We start from the raw sequence: 17,033 nt of genomic DNA, 5'->3' as shown, positions 1-17,033 counted from the left end.
TGCTTTAAAATACAGACAGCCCATCTTCCCAGCGCTTTGCCATGCGGCGGAGGCAGTGTGTGCACGGTGGGGGGAGTGTTTCTGGGGGCACCCCCGGCTCCTGTCCCCGCATCCTGTGACGGAGAGGGGGTGGTAGCATGGTCACTCCTCGTCCAGGAGAGATGCGAGGGCCTTGGACATGCTGCTCAGCCTCGGGGGCTGCTCGCAGATCCACTGGTGGAGCCTCCTGCACGCCAACCTCTCGATGCCCTTGGCCGCTGACAGCGAGCACTTGTCAGTGTAAGCGTGCCTAGGAGGGAAGGCGCGGTTCAGAGGGGCAGGGGCAGTGTCCCCACCAAAACCATCTCTTCCCGTGGTTGCTGGCATTGGTAAAACCCCTCCGGGAGCCAAGCAGAGGAGGTTTTGCCAGGCTCTGGGCACTTGGTGCTTCGTGTGCCCCCGGGATGCGCATCCCCACTTGGGGAACAGGCACGGCAAACCACAAACGTGCTGTGCCTGAGGTGCTCTGGGGCATCCTTCCAAGGAGGCTGTCATGGGGGGAAGCGGCACCTCCTGGGCATGGTTAACAGGGAAACCTGCAGGCCTGGTGCCCGTGCAGGGGATGGCTGTATTTACGTGTCATACAGCACGCTGTCCTGCCGCACGACCAACCCGGTAGCGCTGGAAATCTCCTCCTCCACCCAGTACTTGGTGCCGCCTGCGTGCAGGAAAGGCTGCGGGAGAGAGGCCGTCAGGGCCTGCCCCACGCCCGGCAGAGCCGGGGCCGTGCCGCAGCAGGACGGGCACGGGGCTGGGGGCGGCAGGCAGCGGGGACACCCCCTCCCCAGCGCAGCCCCCCCGTACCGGCAGCGCCCATGCCTGCCGCTCGCCGTGCACCAGCAGCTGGGAGGATCTCGCCTCGCAGTCGTTCAGGCTTTGCCGCCAGCTCTTCTTCTCCGACGAGACGAAGAGGCACTTGCCGTGGTAGAGCAGCCAGCCCGGGGGGCAGCAGTCTGGGGACGGGGGCACCGCTCAGGCGCTCGCCAGCCCCCGGCCGCGCCGCCCCGTGCCCGCCGCCCCGCGGCCCTACCTGCGTCCAGGCAGGCGCGCAGGCTGCTGGCCGCACGCTCGCCGGCCTCGAGCCGCCCCTGCGCGTCCTGCAGCTCCCTCTCAGCACCGGCCAGGGCCCCCGAGACGCGCGCCAGCTCGGCCTCCTGCCTGCCCAGCTCCAGCAGGCTGCTGTTGCCCTCTCGCCACGCTCGCTGCAGCTCCGCGCGCGCCTGCGCCAGCTCCCGGCGCGCCTGCTCCAGGCTCTGCTCCCACGCCCGCGCCTCCTGCGAGAAGCGGCCGCGCTCGGCCGCCTGCTCCCGGGACGCGTCCCGCAGCTCACGGGTCGCCTGCCAGTCTGGGGATGATTCAGGGAGGGGTGGGACGCGGGGCATGGCCGGGTGTGGGGTGTCAGGGCACCGCCAAGGCAGTGGAGGGGAAGGGAGGCAGTGGGGAGACAATGGGAAGGCACTGGGAGGTGATGGGAGGTGATGGAAGACAATGGGAGACAATGGGAGGAAGTGGGAAACCACTTGGAAGGCAGTGGGAGGTGATGGAGAGCCAATGGGAGGAAATAGGGAGGCGATGGGAGGCATTGGGAAGGCAGTGAGAGGTGTTGGGATGTAAATTCAAAGTCAATGGGAGGCAATAGGGAGGCAAGGGCGGGTGAGTGGGAATGCAATTGGGAGGCAATGGGAGGTGCTATGAATGAAGGGGAGGCAATGGAAGGGAGTGGGACTTCAATTGGGAGGCAATGGGAATCAGTGGGAGGCAATGGGGAGGCAATGGGGAACAGTGGGAAGAGATGGGAAGAAATGGGGAGCAAATGGGAGGCACTGGGAAGCGGTGATGGAAGGGAACGGAATCAGTGGGAAGGGATGGGAGGTAATGGGAGGGAGATGGGAAAGCACTGGGAAGGCACTGGGAAGGCACTGGAAAGCAGATGGAGGCACTGGGAATGCACTGAGAAGGTGTTGGGAAGGCGCTGGGAAGGCAATGGGAAGCAGATGGAGGCACTGCAGAGGCAATGGGAAGGTATTGGGAAGGCACTGGGAAGGCACTGGGAAGGCACTGGGAAGGCACTGGGAAGGCACTGGGAAGCAGATGGAGGCACTGGGAAGCGTCCCAGCCAGGCACAGCGCGGGGCATCCAGTGAGGGGCAGCGCCACCCCCGGACCCCAGCCCCGGGCTCCCCCCGGCCCCCAGCCCCTGCCCGGAGCCCCCCGCCCCCGCCGTGCCCGTCCCCACTCACAGCAGGTCCCCAGGGCCACCAGGGCCACCAGCAGCAGCAGGCTGGCTGCCAGCAGCCCCGCGGGGATGCAGCGCCGCCGGGAGCAGCGCCCTGCAAGACACGAGCGGCCACGGCATCACCCACGGTGCTGGGGCGCGGAGGGGACCCCGGCGCCCCCCCGAGACCCCCGTCCCCATCCCCGTCCCCATGCAGGTGCTCACCTGGGCTGTGCCGGGTCCCCTCCCCAGCCGTCCCCGCAGGCACCGGCCCCGGTGCCACGTTCTCGTAGGGGCTGTCGGCCTCGTCCATGCCGGGGGCTGCGGGAGGAAGGCAGGGGGCAGTGTGCAGGGGTCCGGCACGGGGCAATGCGGGGGTCCCGCGGCTCCCACCTTCCCCCAGGGCCCCGCTGGCCGTGCCGCGGCCCCACGGCCCCTTGGCGAAGCGCAGGTCGGCGTAGAGCACGCTGTGCGCCATGCGGCACCCGCGGCACCTCGGGTCCTCTGCTGCCACAAAGGAGAAGTGAGGCCGGCGCTCGCAGAAGCAGAAGCTGGCTGTGAGCTGTGGCAGATGGGACCAGCGAGACACGGCCTCAGGGACCGGCCCCCTGCCATGGCCCCGGCACCACCAGCACGTCCCCTCCCACGCCCCGAGAGCCGTCACGGTCCCCTGGGTGCACGGCAGCTCTCGGGCAGCGGTTTTTGGGGGCACGGGCAGAGCAGAGGTGGGCCCAAATTCCTGGTGCTTGGGGAGAGCCTCCCCTTGCTCCTTCTCTGTCCTGACATCCATCTCTCCATACGTCAGAGGCCTCTCCTCCAGGGAATGGGGAGAGTCACAGCCAGCTTCAGGGGGTCCAAGGAGTAGTCTGCAGAGCCAAAGCTGCAGCAGCTTCCCCCCAGCCTTCAGCAAGGAGATGGAGCACATCCTGCGGGGCACGTGGTGACCAGGGGGGACACAACGCTGGCCGAGTGGGATTTGCCAAGGAGCACTGGGAACAAGTGCCCCCATGGGCTGGGGACATGGGGACAGCAACGGGGGCCTTGTACCGTGACCCTTCAGGGCTGGGACACGGAGAGATTGGCTGGTGGGAACAGGAGAGCAAGCGGCCGTGCTGGATGGGCTGGGGGGACCTGGGACAAATGTCCTGGCACAAATGCCCATCACAAATGCCCATCACAAATGCCCTGGGGGTGGCTGGAGGGACACCAGGGTCCCAGCCCTCCCCAGGAGCCCCTGGGGTGTGACGAGGTGCAGGAGCTCAAGGTGCCACCCGGAGCCCCCTTCAGGTGCCGTCAGGGCGAACACTTCCACCCCTGCGATGCTCAGACCCCCTGCCTGGGGGTGCGCTGCCTCACCCAGTCCTGCTCAGGGGATTTGGGTCTCCCTCAGCCCGCCGAGCCGCAGGGCTCAGCCCCACACCGCCGTGCACCCAGGGGACCGTGACGGCTCTCGGGGTGTGGGAGGGGATGTGCTGGCGGTGCTGGGGCCGCGGGGAGGGGGCCGGTCCCCGCGGCCGTGCCTCGCTGGTCCCATCTGCCACATCTCGCAGCCAACTTCTGCTTCTGCGAGCGCCGGCCTCACTTCTCCTTTGCACCCCGAGACGGGCGACCGCCAGGCAGCGGGGCCACCCCACAGAGCTGGGTGGGAGCCAGCAGGGATCGGGACTTGCCCAGCACCTTCCCGCATGGCACAGAGCGTGCTCTACGCCGACCTGCGCTTCGCCAAGGGGCCAGGGGGCCGCGGCACGGCCAGCCAGGCGCTGGAGGCAGGTGAGAGCTGCGGGACCCCCGCATTGCCCTGTGCTGCGCCCAGCTCCATCATCTCCATGCTCCCTGCCTTCCTCCTGCAGCCCTTGGCATGGACGAGGCCGAGAGCCCCTACGAGAACATGGCATCGGGGCCGGCGCCCGCGGGGCCGGCTGGGGAAGGGGCCCTGGAAAGCCCAGGTGAGAGCCCAAACGGGGACGGGGCACCCAGGGAGGCCCTGCTGTGGGCAGTGGGTGGTGCTTCAGGGTGCTCCCCATCTCCCCTCGGAGAGGTGAGGCGCCCACGCCGTGCCGCCTGTGCCACCCTGCTGCCAGCGCGGGGCTGGCCCGGGGAGGCGGGTGGTGGCGGTGGGTGATGCTCGCGGCTCCTCGTGTCTTGCAGGGCCCTGCTCCCGGCGGCGCTGCATCTCTGCGGGGCTGCTGGTCACCTGCCTGCTGCTGCTGGTGGCTGCCGTGGTCCTGGGGGCCTGTTGTGAGTGGGGATGGGGTCGTACTGAGGCATGGGGACAGGGGAGATGGGACGGGTTGGGTGCCCCGGGCAGATATCAGACCGTGTATGTGTCTGTGGGTCCCCCTGCCCTGTCTGCCCCAAGCTGGCCAATGTCCCTCTCGCAACCTGGGCATCTCCCTCAATAATTTTCTTGTTCTCCTTTCCCTCTCCTGCCCCTGCCCTGCTCTCCCTGCTCCCTCCCCATCCCACCCTGCCCTGCCCTCCCCTGCCAGCTCCAGGCTTCCCTGCCTCCCCCATCCCTTCCCACCCAGCGGGGACACCTCCACTGCCCTGACACCCCACACCCGTGCTGTCCCAACCTTGCGTCCCACCTCTCCCTGAATCATCCCCAGACTGGCAGGCGACCCGTGAGCTGCGGGACGCGTCCCGGGAGCAGGCGGCCGAGCGCGGCCGCTTCTCGCAGGAGGCGCGGGCGTGGGAGCAGAGCCTGGAGCAGGCGCGCCGGGAGCTGGCGCAGGCGCGCGCGGAGCTGCAGCGAGCGTGGCGAGAGGGCAACAGCAGCCTGCTGGAGCTGGGCAGGCAGGAGGCCGAGCTGGCGCGCGTCTCGGGGGCCCTGGCCGGCGCTGAGAGGGAGCTGCAGGACGTGCAGGGGAGGCTCAACACCAGCGAGAGCACCGTGACCCTGCTGCGCTCCTGCACGGCTATAGGTATGGTCATGGAACAGCCCCAGCACCTCTGGGTGGCCTCAGCATCGAGGCACGGATGCTGGGTTTTGGGGGATGTGGTGCACCCCCCCCCCCCCCCCCCCCCAAGCATCTGCAGCCTGGCAGGCGCCTGAGCGGTGCCCCCGTCCCCAGACTGCTGCCCCTCGGGCTGGCTGCTCTACCGCGGCAAGTGCCTCTTCGTCTCGTCGGAGAAGAAGACGTGGGATGACAGCAGAACGGAGTGTGAGAATAAATACTCTCAGCTCCTGATCACCAAGTCCTGGAGTCGCTGGACAGTGCCGGTATGGAGCGGTAGCCAAGGGCTGGGGCACTCCAGGGGCATCGGACGGCACGGGGTCGGAGCGGGGCACCAGGGCCGGTCAGCTTTGGTGGGGAGATGAAGAACTCGCGGCCTCCAAACACCACGGAAAAGGCACAAAAAAGACCCTTTTGCTCCTTCCCCAGAGCTTCCTGAAGAACGCGGACACCGTGTACTGGATCGGGCTGCAGAAGACCAGCTTCCCCTGGTATGACTACGGCTGGCTGGAGGAAGGGGAGCCGGACAGCGACGGGATCACGGACGCCTGGTTCTGGGTGGACGGCTCGCTTTACGACAGGTACCCACAGCACGGCCGGGCTAACACCCCCTGCCCGGACCCCTACTCCTGCGGCGAGGCCTTGGGAAACAGGTTCATTCACACCGGTACCCAGCCGTGTGCTGAGGTGCTGGGACCCCATGCAGAGGGAAAGCCAAGCCCTGGGGGGGGGGGGGGGGGGGGTCTCATGCAAGCCGGAGACAGCGAGAGGGGACAAAAGGAACCGCAGGCTTTATTTGGGATCGAGACGAAGCGTTTGAGCACCACCCCTATCTCCCACATGCCTCCTCGGTCATCCTCGAGGGGAAATCAGAGCTTCCCGCCCGCGGGGGCCCGGGGCTCCTCCCCGCCACGTGCGTCTCACCACCGCTTCCTCCTGCGGTGTCTGAAACCGGTGGGGAGGAACGGCTCCGTCTGGCCAGGTGCCCGGCCCCTGCCCATTGCATCCTCGGGGAGCGCCGGGCTTTCCCCGCCGCCCCAAAATGCTGCTGTTGCTGGCCATCGGCAGGCTCAGCGGCGGCCAGATGGGGCCACGGTAGCCCCGACGTGGTGCTTGTCCATCCAGGCCGTGGCAGTCGAAGCTGAACGGGTCCTGTGCCGTAATCAGCCGCGGGAACATCAAGCCGGCGCCGTGCAAGGCTCCGGATGACCTGCATCTCTGGATCTGCGAGAAGGCGGCGGGGCCGAGCTCCCCTTTCGGGTGATGGGTGGTGGCTGCTGGCCACGGTGAGCTCAGCCCCCGGGGTTTGTGAGGAGGGCAGGCGAAGGGGGAAAAACGGGGGGAAACCCCATCCCTGGGAGCCAGCCGCTGAGCACATCCCCCTCTGCCTTCCCTCGCAGAACCCGCACCCCTCTGCTTCAGCCCTGCTGCACCCCACGACGGAGCCTGCCCCATGCGCATCAGCCCCCTCCTGTGCTGCAGAGCCCTGCCCGACCCCAAACGAGGTGCTCGAGCGGGGCAGCACGTCCCCAAACGCCAGCCCCATGCCCCCACGAGCGAGCCCCCGTGGCCAGCGCCGCCACCGTGCAGTAGCCCCAGCCCTGAGGCTGGAGCAGGGGATAGCACGGCGGCACCTGCCTCCGCCACGGTGCCCACCCCACTTTTAGGATGGCCGCAGCTTTCAGGCAGCCCATGGAAAGCCACGGAGCCCAAGGATGGAGCCATCACCAGCACTGGCATTTAGGATTTTTCCTGCTAATTAGGGAGTAGAGCAGTGACCTTTAGGATCGCACCGTTTTGATAGCAAAAGCAGCGCCAGCGCTCGCAGTGGATGGACACGAGACAAGTCACCGGGGATTTAAATAGCTGCTACACGTGCAACATGGCCCTGATTTACGTTCAGCCTGGCAAGAGCAGAGGAAGTCATGTTCAACCAGGCAAAGATGCTCTGAGTTTATTATCGGGCCGTGCGTGCCATTTATAGCCAATTAATTGGTATGTAAATCACTCTGTTTGAAGAGCACAGGGCTGTTACAGGCGGGCGTTTTGGAGGTGCACGTGTCACTCCTCTGTCTTGTCCACTGGCTGAGCCCACTTTGTAGCAAATAAAGAGCTTGTCTGCTGATTGCCTCTGCCTTTACCACCCCGAAACAGACTCCAGGGCACCAACCCAACGATCCCAAACCAGAAACTGGAATTTCACCAAAGCTGCCCCAATTGAGGCAGCCACTCTGGGGACACTCAGCCAGGGCTGACTCGTCCTGCCAGCCCCCAAGGGACACGGCCAGACCACGTCCCTGTCACCCTCGAGGTCCGGGCTCCCCACCCCGCTCAGCGCACCCCAGAGACACAAGCGGCAGCCCGGCTCGCTGGGACATTCAGTTTTTATTGAACACTTTAAATAAGCTGGGTATATATTACTAGCAATTATTATTATTAATAATAATAAAAAAAAAAAACACAGGAGTTCTGCATTCACCAGTGCGTTGTGCGGGAGGGAGGAAAGCCGGCTCCCACCCTTGCCGGGCGTCCCCCCCCGTGTCCTCCCGGCCACCCGGGAGGCGCTGGGGGGCGCAGGCTGCCCTCCGCTGGGGGGACGTGAGACGGATGTGTCCCCCCCGACACTGGTGTGGTGGCGGGGCAGGAGGGGGCCCCGTGTGCCAGGGGGCTCAGCGCCAAGCGCTGGCACCCCGCACCCGCACACTGCACCCCTCTGGCATCGCCCCTCTGCACACCACGGTGCCTCTGCTGTGTGGGGGACCAGAAATGCTCCCCACCCTTGTGGGGAAGCAGCCGGAACACCCCCAAAAATCCCCAGAGTCCCTCCTACACACACATACACACGCGACCGCTCTGCCCCCTCCCACCCCCCCCCAAAATCTGCTCACCCCCCATCCCGGGGGGCTAAGAGAGCCCACCGAGGGGCGAGCCCGTGGGGACAGGGGGTTCCCGCAGCCACGGCCTGAGCCCTGCGGGGAACCAGCCCTGCTGCCAGGAGCAGCGGTGTTATTGCACTTCGGCCCAGCCCCACCAGGACCCCAGCAAGGACCCAGCCCACCTCGGGGCTCCCCACAGCTCCCCGAGGCCGATCCCAGTGGGACGGGCACCTCGGCAGCGCCGTCGCGGCCACCAGGCACCGGGCGAGCGCGAGGACCGACTCGGGGAGGGGGACACAACACCCCAGGCTCCCAGAGCCACCCCAAGTGCTGGGGGGGAAGGGGTCCCAGGGGCCCCTGGCCGCAGCCACGGTCCCCAGCACTAGGACTGCGCCTCCGGCAGCTTCAGGCTGGGCTCCGCCAGCATCGGCCCCGGGGCTTTCTGGAGGCGGCCGCGGTCGTGGCAGAGGAGGCTCTTGGCCTCGCAGTTGAGGTTCTGGTAGCGGGGAGGGCTGGGCGCGGGCCGGTGGCAAACGGAGGCGAAGCTGAAGCTGAAAGGCCCCAAGCAGCAGCCGGGGCAGGGCAGCACCTCGTCCTGCTCCAGCACGGCGCCGGGGCCGTGCCCGGGCAGCATGGCCGCGCGCTCCGTCCGCTCCAGCGCCGCGGCGGCGCAGGGGAGGCTGAGCTCGGAGAAGCCTCGCTCCAGCCCGCTGCCCCAGGCCAGCGGCTTGCTGACCACCACGTGGTTGTTGTTGAAGAGCAGCCCGTTGGGCGCCCTCGGCTCCGGGTGCCAGGGCCGGGCGCCCGAGGCCGCCGTGCGGATGAAGTTGCTGGTGGCGGGTGCCGGAGCGGGGACCCGCGGCGGCTCGGGGCTGTCGGGGCCGCAGTCCATCCGCTCCTCCGCTGCGGGGCTGGGGGGGGAGGCACGGACCCCATTTCCCGGCTCCCCAGCATCCTCCCGGCCCCGCTTCGGGCTGGGGGGCCGTGCTGGGGATCCCACGCCCAGCTCCAGACCCCCACGGCGGGGCAGCTCGGGGGAGGCGGGCAGCGAGTGGCACTTGCGTGGGGCCGCGGCGGGCGCCGAGAAGTCACACTGCACCTCCACGGCCGGCTCGGGCGTCACAGGGGTGCCGAGCTGCAGCGGGGCAGGCGGGGGCAGGTCGAAGGTGAGCGAGATGACCGACTTGCTGGGCGTGTCGAAGAGCTTGATCTTGCCCCCCTTCAGGTCCTCGCGCTGGGAGAAGGGGTTGACGCGTGGCGGCGTCTCCTTGGTCCTGGCCCCGACGCAGGGCTCGGGCGGCCGCGGCGGGGTGGGCGATTTGGGGGGGAACACGTCGGACTGGCTGCGGGACAGGCGCTGGTCCGGCTGCAGGTGCTGCGTCCCCAGCTCGCGCAGGGGCGACTGCTCGGCACGGCTGGATGCCCTCCCGGCCACCCCTGGGCAGGGGCGCAGGACAGGGGGGTCACCGGCGCCCTGGGTGCCCCCTGGCACCATAGGGCAAAACGGGGAGCAGCCCAGGTGGTGAGGAGCGGGGCTGCATCCTGCAGACCTCCTCTTACCCCAGCCCGCTCCCCAGTAGCTGGTGGGGTGGTAAAGGGGCACCCCCCACCCCCGGGACACCCACGTACCGTTGAGCGCGGGCGCCGTGCTGGGCGCGGGCAGGCTGTCCCTGATGCTGAAGAGGGTGGCCCCAGCGCCCTCCACGCCCAGCTGGTGCTGCAGGACGCCTTCCAGGCACTGTGTGATTTCCAGGAACGAGGGGCGGGAGGTCGGCTCCATCTGCGAGCAGGATGGGTCCCTGGTGAGGTCTGTGTCCCCTCCCCATACCTGTGGGGTGCACCGCCTGGAAGTGCTCCAGAGGGCAGGGAAGGGGATCCCCGATGGGACGCCGGGATTTGGGCATCCCCGCGGCAGGGACTCACACTGCAGCAGTGGAAAGCCAGCTGGAGGAAGGCGGCCGGGCAGTCGATTCCCACCATGGTGCGGAAAGCGGTGACGTCCAGGCCAAAATCCTGCATGGGGGAGATGGGGAAGAGTGAGGCCAGGTGCTACGGGGCAACGCGCCGTGGCTGCGTAAAAGAAGGGGGGGACCCTGGGGTCACCCAAGCCAGGGGAAGGCTGCAGGGTGCTGGGACACAAATCCCTCCTGCTCCCTGTCCAAAGGAACCCACCCTCCTGCCTGGGCTGACCCTGTGCTCCGAGGACAGGCTACGGGCAGAGAGCATCCCTCTTGCTGCCAGGAGATACTGGGGATGCGGTACCCCCACCCCGAGATGTGTGGTGGCTCCCCATAGCCTCTGCCACGGGCAGGGGGCTCCGCTCTGCGCATGTTGGTCCCCCTCGTTTGGTGACGTGTCCCCAGCCCCGGTCCCACCACGCGTCACCCTCGCTCCCCATCCCAGCGAGTCACCTCGGTGCGGGGCAGGTAGTCGGGGTCCGCGGGGACGCGAGCGATGGTCTCGCACAGGATGATGCCGTAGGCGAACACATCAGCCTGTAGAGAGAGGGGAGTCACGGGGGGTCCCGCAGCCCGAGGCGATGTGTCCCTGTTTCCGTGAGCCCTTCCTGCAGAGCGGCACCAGGTCCCCGCCACCTCGGCACCCCAGGGACGCCCGCTCCCGTCCCTCCGTGCCCCTCCGCGTGCCCAGCTGAACCCAGGGCTGCAAACCCCGAAGCCGGCCCCGCGCAGCATCACCTTCTCGTTGTAGATCTCCCCTCGCAGCACCTCGGGCGCCATCCAGTACGGGGAGCCCACCACGGCCAGCGGCTCCTTCTCGCTGCCCTCGCTGGGGGACACAGCAGGATGTCAGGGGCCCTGTCCCCCTGCCCGTCCCCCCAAACCTCCCTCTCCCTTCCTGCACCAGCCCTCCTCCATGCACCCCCTGACTCATCCCGCCGCCAGGCCACCCACACTTCACCACCACACCCTCCTCCATCCCCAGATCCTGCCCCATGGGTCCCCAGCACCGGGGGGGTCACCCCACCGCCCCCATCCCTGCCTTTCCAGCTGGACCCCAAAATCCATCCCTCCCCATCTCCTGCTCCCAGCGAGCCGGATCCCCTTGCTCCGAAGATGGGGACAGACAGATGGACACCGTCCACGCACCTGTAGGTGGGGATCTTCTCCGCCAAGCCGAAGTCGCCCACCACAGCCGTGTAGCCGCTGGCCTCGCAGCGCACCAGGCAGTTCTGGGGGGACAGGGGGACCCCGTCAGACCACCAGCCCTCACCTCGCCAGCCCCCGTGGCCGGGGTGCCCCAGGCACCACCTCGCTGGGAACGGGGAGGCAAGGGCAGCGGGACGGCCCGTACCTTGGAGGTGAGGTCGCGGTGGAAGATGCCCTTGGAGTGCAGGTAGCGCAGCCCGCGGGCGATGTCGAGGGCCAGCTGGATGCGCGTGGACCAGGAGAGGGGCACGGGGCTGTCCAGCAGCTGCTCCAGGTTGCCGCCGTTGATGTACTGATGGGACAGACGCCGCCTCGCTGCACCCCCCTCTCCGTCCCGTACACCTGGGTCCCACCTCTCTTCCCACCCCATGGCACAGCCACCTCCCCAAGACACGTGCCATGTGCCAAGGAAGCGTCCCCGTGGACGTTTTCACCCCCCTCCCCACGGAATCCCCCCAGACTCGCGGCCACCGTCCCGCTCTCACCTCTGTCAGCGCGTGCAGCTGCCCCTGGTGCACGCACACCCCCATGAACCTGCAGGACAAAGAAGGGCTGAGGGTGGCACCGGGGGGACAGACGGACGGGACGCCCGCCCCAGGAGCTCGCCCGGCCCCAGCGGCAGCCCCAAAACCCCCCCCAGGCTCCGGGGAGCGGGACCCACCTGAGGATGTTGGGGTGCGAGAGGCGGTTCATCAGCTGCACCTCCCGCAGCATGTTGCCCCGGTTGCTGGTCAGCTTGTTCATCTTCAGCACCATGATCTGCCCGGACTGGCGGTGCCGCACCTGCAGGGGGGCACGAGAGGGGGCTCAGCACCAAAGGCTGGGGCTCAGCACCCCGTACACGGAGTACCCCAGGGATCGATGGCGTTATGGGGGTGCTGTCCCAGCCCAGCAGCACCCCAAGGCCCGTGATACACAACCCCACCCTCCCTGGGACACCCCACTTGTTGTGCTCCCCCCCAACACATGCCCAGACCCCCGGAGATACGATGGCAGCTCCTGCAAGCCATGAGCCCAGCCCCAGGGGTGCAGGATTGGGGCACAGTCTGGGGGGGGGCAGCACAGGCTGGCTTTTTCGGCTCAGCACCACAAGCCCAGCCAGACCCCAACCCGCTGGTGGCTGGGGGGGGGGGGGGGGGGGTGAGGGCAGAGGGGACGCATCCTGCCCAAATCAGCCCCGTGGGGCACGGCGCTTGGCCGAGGCCGTATATTTAGCCGTCCCCAGCCTGATGCTGTCACACGAGCCGGGGGCTGGCCCCCCGCCAGGAACAGCAGCCGGGAAGGCGGCCAAGCACGGACACCCCCAGGCCCCCCACCCTGCGTGGTGGGGCGAGGAAACGGGCACGGGGTCCCCAGCCCTGGGCAGAGGGTGGCACCGGGGCGGGGGGGGGCGGGACAGGAGTCGGGACAGGACCCCGGTAGCACCTGCCGGGAGGGGGGAGCACCCTGCTGGTCCCAGCTGCCCCCCCCCCCCCCCCCCGGCACGCGGGGAGCCGCGCACGGCGGCGCAGGCATTCCTCGGCGCTGCCGTCAGCTCGCCGCTCTTCTCCTTTTTAGTCGATGCTGGTTGCAGCCGCTGTGCCGGTGCCAGCCCCTGGCCTTCCCCACGCGCCCCCCATCCCCCCCCCACCCCGGCCATGGCAAAACACAGGCAGCGACTGCAAAACAACAGGGGCTCCCCAAGCACGTGCTGCACAGACGGGGACGGGAGCCCCACAAGATCCCGGTGCTGGGCACCGGTGCCCGGCACATCCCGGCGGCAGCGCTGCCCTCCCACATGGCACGGGGCTGGGGGGACCGGCTGGGTTGCTACGGCTTGGCACCAGTGCCGGCACCCTGCTCGGCCCCACGGGGCTCCAAGGCACGGGGGTGCCACACGGCTGCGATGGGGACGCCTGGTGGCACGCTCTGCGGTGCTCCTCGGTGGCCGTGCGCCGTGGGAAGGGCCGGGTGCCGGCCAGCAGCAGCGGGGAGCATCCCCTGGGGGGTGCTGGCTCGCTCCACGTGGCCGGGTTGTGCCCGCGGCCCCCAGCTCCTTGCTAATAAACCTCCTGCCACTGCAACAACCGAGGTCAGGCCCGGGTGGTATCTAATGTAATCCTGGAGGATCCTGTGGGAGGGAAGCTCTGGGGACCCCCCTCTGCCATGGGACCTCTCCCAGGGACTCCAGGGAGTCCACCAGCCCTGGTGCTCTGCACCCAGGGGCAGGAGGGTCCCGGCACAGCCCCATCCGTGAGGCCATGGGGCCACCCAGCACCCTGAGCACACTCACGAGCTGTCCTGATGTCTGTCCTGCCTACTGCACAGCTGGAGGAGGTCACGGAGGGGAAGGGGCGACGGTCCCCTGGTGCGGCAGGTGGCTTCCCACATGCACTGGCCCCTTCGCTCGTCGCCACCAGGGGCTGGCACCATCCCAGCACCTCGGACGCCCTCCGGAAGCAGTGGCAGCCCCTAGATGCAGCAAGCCACGACCCCAGGCGACGCAGGCCCACGCTGCGGGGTTTTCCATCCCCTTCCCGACCCTCCCGAATGCCAGCATCAAAGGGAGTGGGCAGCAGAGCCCCCCCCGGCAGCACGGGTCCCCCTCGCCTCTCCACGCCCTGGCCTTGCGCCCAGGAATCCCAGCACATTCCCCGGAGCTGAGCTCAGCCGGGCACTGGGGGAGGCAGCAGCCCTCTGTCCCCCACTCGGGAGCCAACCCTCGCCCCCCGTCGATGCCCCCCAGCACCTTGCAGAGCCCCCACATCGTGCGCCCGACGGGGGGCACCCCACCCGACCCGCATCCCCATCCCCATCCCATCTGCTGCCGTGGCTGGGGGAAGGGACGGGGCTGGCTGCGGCCCCAGCCTGGGCACAAGGGATCCGGGCTCTTTTAACAGCGGAAATTAGAGTCTTATTTAAAGAGCATGCTAATCAGAGCGAGCAGACGGCCTGGGCCCTCCCCGCACCTGGAGCTGCTGTCTAGACGCAGGGCGAAGCCCCTGGGGGGGCTCGGTACCCACCGCCCCCAGCTCAGCGCTCCTCCCCGCGTCCCAGCCCAGCACAGTCCCACAGGGGCACTATCCTGCACCCCTGCTCCCCAGGGAGCTGTGTGGGATGGTGCCGAGGGCAGAAGGAGCGCACACACACACACAGTGCTGTGGGCAACCCCAGGGCGGCTGTGCCTGAGTTCGCAGGGATCTCAGTAGCGCAACAGGTCTTTCACCGGGCGGGACTGGAAAAGCTGCTCATCACACGGGAAAGGAGGATCGTTCAAGGAAAAACAAACGGCTGCTCCTGGGCTGGCCTTTGTGAATTTGCTTCCTCCCCGCCTGCCCCGGTTTCCCCATCGCTGCCGCCTGTGCCATGCCGCTCCACCCTGCTTTGTGAAACAAGGCAAGGTCCGCCGACGAAGGGCACCAGATAAGAGCGAGCGCGTCATTAGCTGCGCCGGTGGTTCGGGAGTAAACAGCAAATCTCAAAGGTTGGCGGGGAACGCCGGCGGAGACGGGCAGGCGGGCGCCGTGCCGGCAGCCCTCGTGCAAGGTCGAGGCACGGCACAGGGCTGCGTCCCGCAGCCTGCGTCTGGCGATGTCCAGGCACAGCCCTGGGGGGGTGAAGCCAGGATGCTGCCCGCAGCCCCCACACCTGCTGTGGACGGCACGTGGAGAAGCGAGCACGGGATCCGGGGACGAGATGCAACAGTGGTTTAAGGGCTGGAGAAAATGTCTGGCACAAACACGCCAGGCTCAATCTGCTCCGTCTATCGGGGAGATGGAGAGGCGGCTCGCTGCAACGTCCGCGCACCCGAGAGAACGGGCGGGCCTGGTGCCTCCGAAATCACACGGGGAAGGCGAAGGGAACCGGCACACGGGGAGAGAAAACAGGCCCAGCTTCGGCCTGTCAGGGAGCAGCCCCTGGGGACAAGGGCAGCTTTCCATCACCAGTGCTCCCGCCTGCTCTGTGCGGCCTCTCCGAGAGATGTGCTCGGGCCCTGGCTGCACCGGGGGTGGTCCCGGGAACGCCGTCAGAGAGCCATGCCTGCACCCGCTGCCAGCAGTGTGCCAGGGCACCGGGACCGAGGCTCAGGTCCCCTCCTCGTCCCCCCTCACTCACCCACCCACCCACCATGGCTGGAATGAGGCAGGACGCCGTGGCCGCTCAGAGGAGGGAGCCTCGAGCACCCACGGCCATGGAAAGCACTGCGGGAACAAGGGAGGCGGGAGGAAAAGGGGCCCCGCGCTGCCCTGCCAAGCTGCATCCTCCTCGCGAGCCTCGCCAGCCCCAAACCCCAAGCTCAGAGGCCGGGCCTGCCCCACCATCCTGCTGAGATCTTGGCCCCAACCCACCGCGCAGCACAAAGCTCCATCTGGCCTCCTCTTGCCCCTGCCTGCTCCGGCCCCCAGCCCCTCGGTGGGCACGGCACCAGCAGGGCAAGCGGTGCTGGAGCACAAGGAGCACACCGCAGCTCCCGGGGGGGACAAGGGGAGCGGGGACGGCAAGCAAGGAGACGCCGTGGCCTGGCAGAGACAGGGCAGCATCCATTATTAAAGAGCCGTATCCACGCCTGGCATTATTAAATGCCTCCCCCCGGCTCCCAGGTGCCGCCACGCGCTCCCAGCCAGGGATCGATAGCAGGAGCCCGGCCAGCAGGGAGGCCACGGCCTCGTGGAAGGAGAGGTCCCCCCTGTGCCCCAACCCTGCATCCCCCCTCCCTGGGGGCTGTTTCTTCTCCCCAGGCGGGATCTCAGTGATGGCAGCGGGGTCCCGGCCGGGCAGATCAGCTCTCGAAGCCGCTGGAAGCGTGAGGGCGGCACTCGCCCTGCGTTCTGCAGCGACGCCGAGGACAAAAACAACACGTGCACACACCGCCCCTCGGCAGGGTGGTGACAGAGGGCGGGTGACACCGCCGGGACCCCAACCCGGGCACGGCCACACGCAGAGCATCCCCGCTCCGGCAGCCCTCGCCCACCCACCCCGAGCATCGGAGGGCACGGAGGGAGCCGCGGGGTGACACCGGTGGGGGCTCTGCAGCAACACCCCGCTCTCCCCACCCCGCTCACCCTCTGTGGGGCTCCCCGTAAACTCCACCAGAGTCACCCCGGAGCGGCTGCACCTCCTGCCACCGGCACGCCCGGACCCCACAGCGGGCTCCGGGGGCTGTCACCCTCCCGGGGGCTCTATGCCCCCCCCCCCCCCCCCCGCGGTAACTCCGTTGGGGATCAGATCCGCCGCTCCCCTGCTCCCTCCGACGGAGCAACAACAGCACCGGCGGCCGCGGGGCTCCCCGAGCATCCCCACGGACCCCCCCCCAGACCCCCACCGCGGTGGTACCGAGGACCCCCGGAGCCCTCCCTGCAGACCCCCGGGGGGGGTGGGGGGGGGGGGCGTGGGGGCCGCAGCGCCCACCTTAAAGACCTCGGAGAAGAATCCGGCCCCGATCTTCTCGCAGTAGAAATCGTCGATGCGCGCCAGGGTGGAGACGGCGCTGCGCAGCGCCCGGTACGAGGAGGGCCGCAGCCTCCCGCAGCCCGGCCACGGCCCCGCCGCTTCCCCCTCGCCTTCCTCGGCTCGTTCCCCCCTCGGTGCCAGCCCGGGCCTCCGCGGCAGCTTCTCCCACTCCATTTCGGCCCCGCCGAGCACCCCCAGCGCCATTCACGTCCCCCCGGGGCACGGCGCTGGGGGGGCTCCGCCGCCTCCTCCACCGCCTCTTCCTCCTCCTCCTCCTCCTCCTCCTCCGCCGCCGCCCGGCCCGGCTCGGCCCGGCCCGCTTCGGCCCGGCACGGCTCGGCCCGGCGCTG

The 17,033-nt window shown here is 68.6% G+C and overlaps 3 protein-coding genes across 4 annotated transcripts; 1 reads left to right on the top strand and 2 right to left on the bottom strand.

Moving 5' to 3' along the window:
* Positions 1-2,731, bottom strand: LOC118256698 (B-cell differentiation antigen CD72-like). The gene is made up of 7 exons (XM_035563870.2): positions 2,647-2,731; positions 2,479-2,574; positions 2,279-2,368; positions 1,070-1,384; positions 844-992; positions 616-713; positions 1-289 (listed from the first exon to the last, which is right to left on the bottom strand). The coding sequence occupies exons 1-7, from the start codon at positions 2,729-2,731 to the stop codon at positions 142-144; spliced, it is 981 nt and encodes a 326-aa protein (XP_035419763.1). The 3' UTR covers positions 1-141.
* Positions 2,732-3,938: 1,207 nt separating this feature from the next.
* LOC118256697 (B-cell differentiation antigen CD72-like) lies at positions 3,939-7,331 on the top strand. Its single transcript, XM_035563868.1, has 8 exons — positions 3,939-4,023; positions 4,104-4,199; positions 4,402-4,491; positions 4,863-5,177; positions 5,328-5,476; positions 5,640-5,791; positions 6,336-6,496; positions 6,611-7,331. The coding sequence occupies exons 1-7, from the start codon at positions 3,939-3,941 to the stop codon at positions 6,472-6,474; spliced, it is 1,026 nt and encodes a 341-aa protein (XP_035419761.1). The 3' UTR covers positions 6,475-6,496; positions 6,611-7,331.
* A 246-nt stretch (positions 7,332-7,577) lies between these two features.
* On the bottom strand, positions 7,578-16,961 carry TESK1 (testis associated actin remodelling kinase 1). Of its 2 annotated transcripts, XM_035563873.2 has the most exons (10): positions 16,642-16,961; positions 11,915-12,036; positions 11,739-11,787; positions 11,399-11,545; positions 11,194-11,276; positions 10,783-10,873; positions 10,498-10,581; positions 10,010-10,099; positions 9,716-9,866; positions 7,578-9,523 (listed from the first exon to the last, which is right to left on the bottom strand). In XM_035563873.2, exons 1-10 carry the CDS (start codon positions 16,885-16,887, stop codon positions 8,469-8,471), a joined length of 2,118 nt encoding a protein of 705 aa, XP_035419766.1. In that variant the 5' UTR covers positions 16,888-16,961; the 3' UTR covers positions 7,578-8,468. The 2 variants fall into 2 exon arrangements, with proteins under 2 accessions (XP_035419766.1, XP_035419765.1); XM_035563872.2 differs by having other exon boundaries at positions 8,133-9,866.
* Between the last annotated feature and the right edge of the window lie 72 nt (positions 16,962-17,033).

Source organism: Cygnus atratus, chromosome Z (assembly GCF_013377495.2).
Source record: "Cygnus atratus isolate AKBS03 ecotype Queensland, Australia chromosome Z, CAtr_DNAZoo_HiC_assembly, whole genome shotgun sequence".
Taxonomy (NCBI): Eukaryota; Metazoa; Chordata; class Aves; order Anseriformes; family Anatidae; genus Cygnus; species Cygnus atratus.
This window is presented reverse-complemented; position numbering and strand designations above follow the sequence as displayed.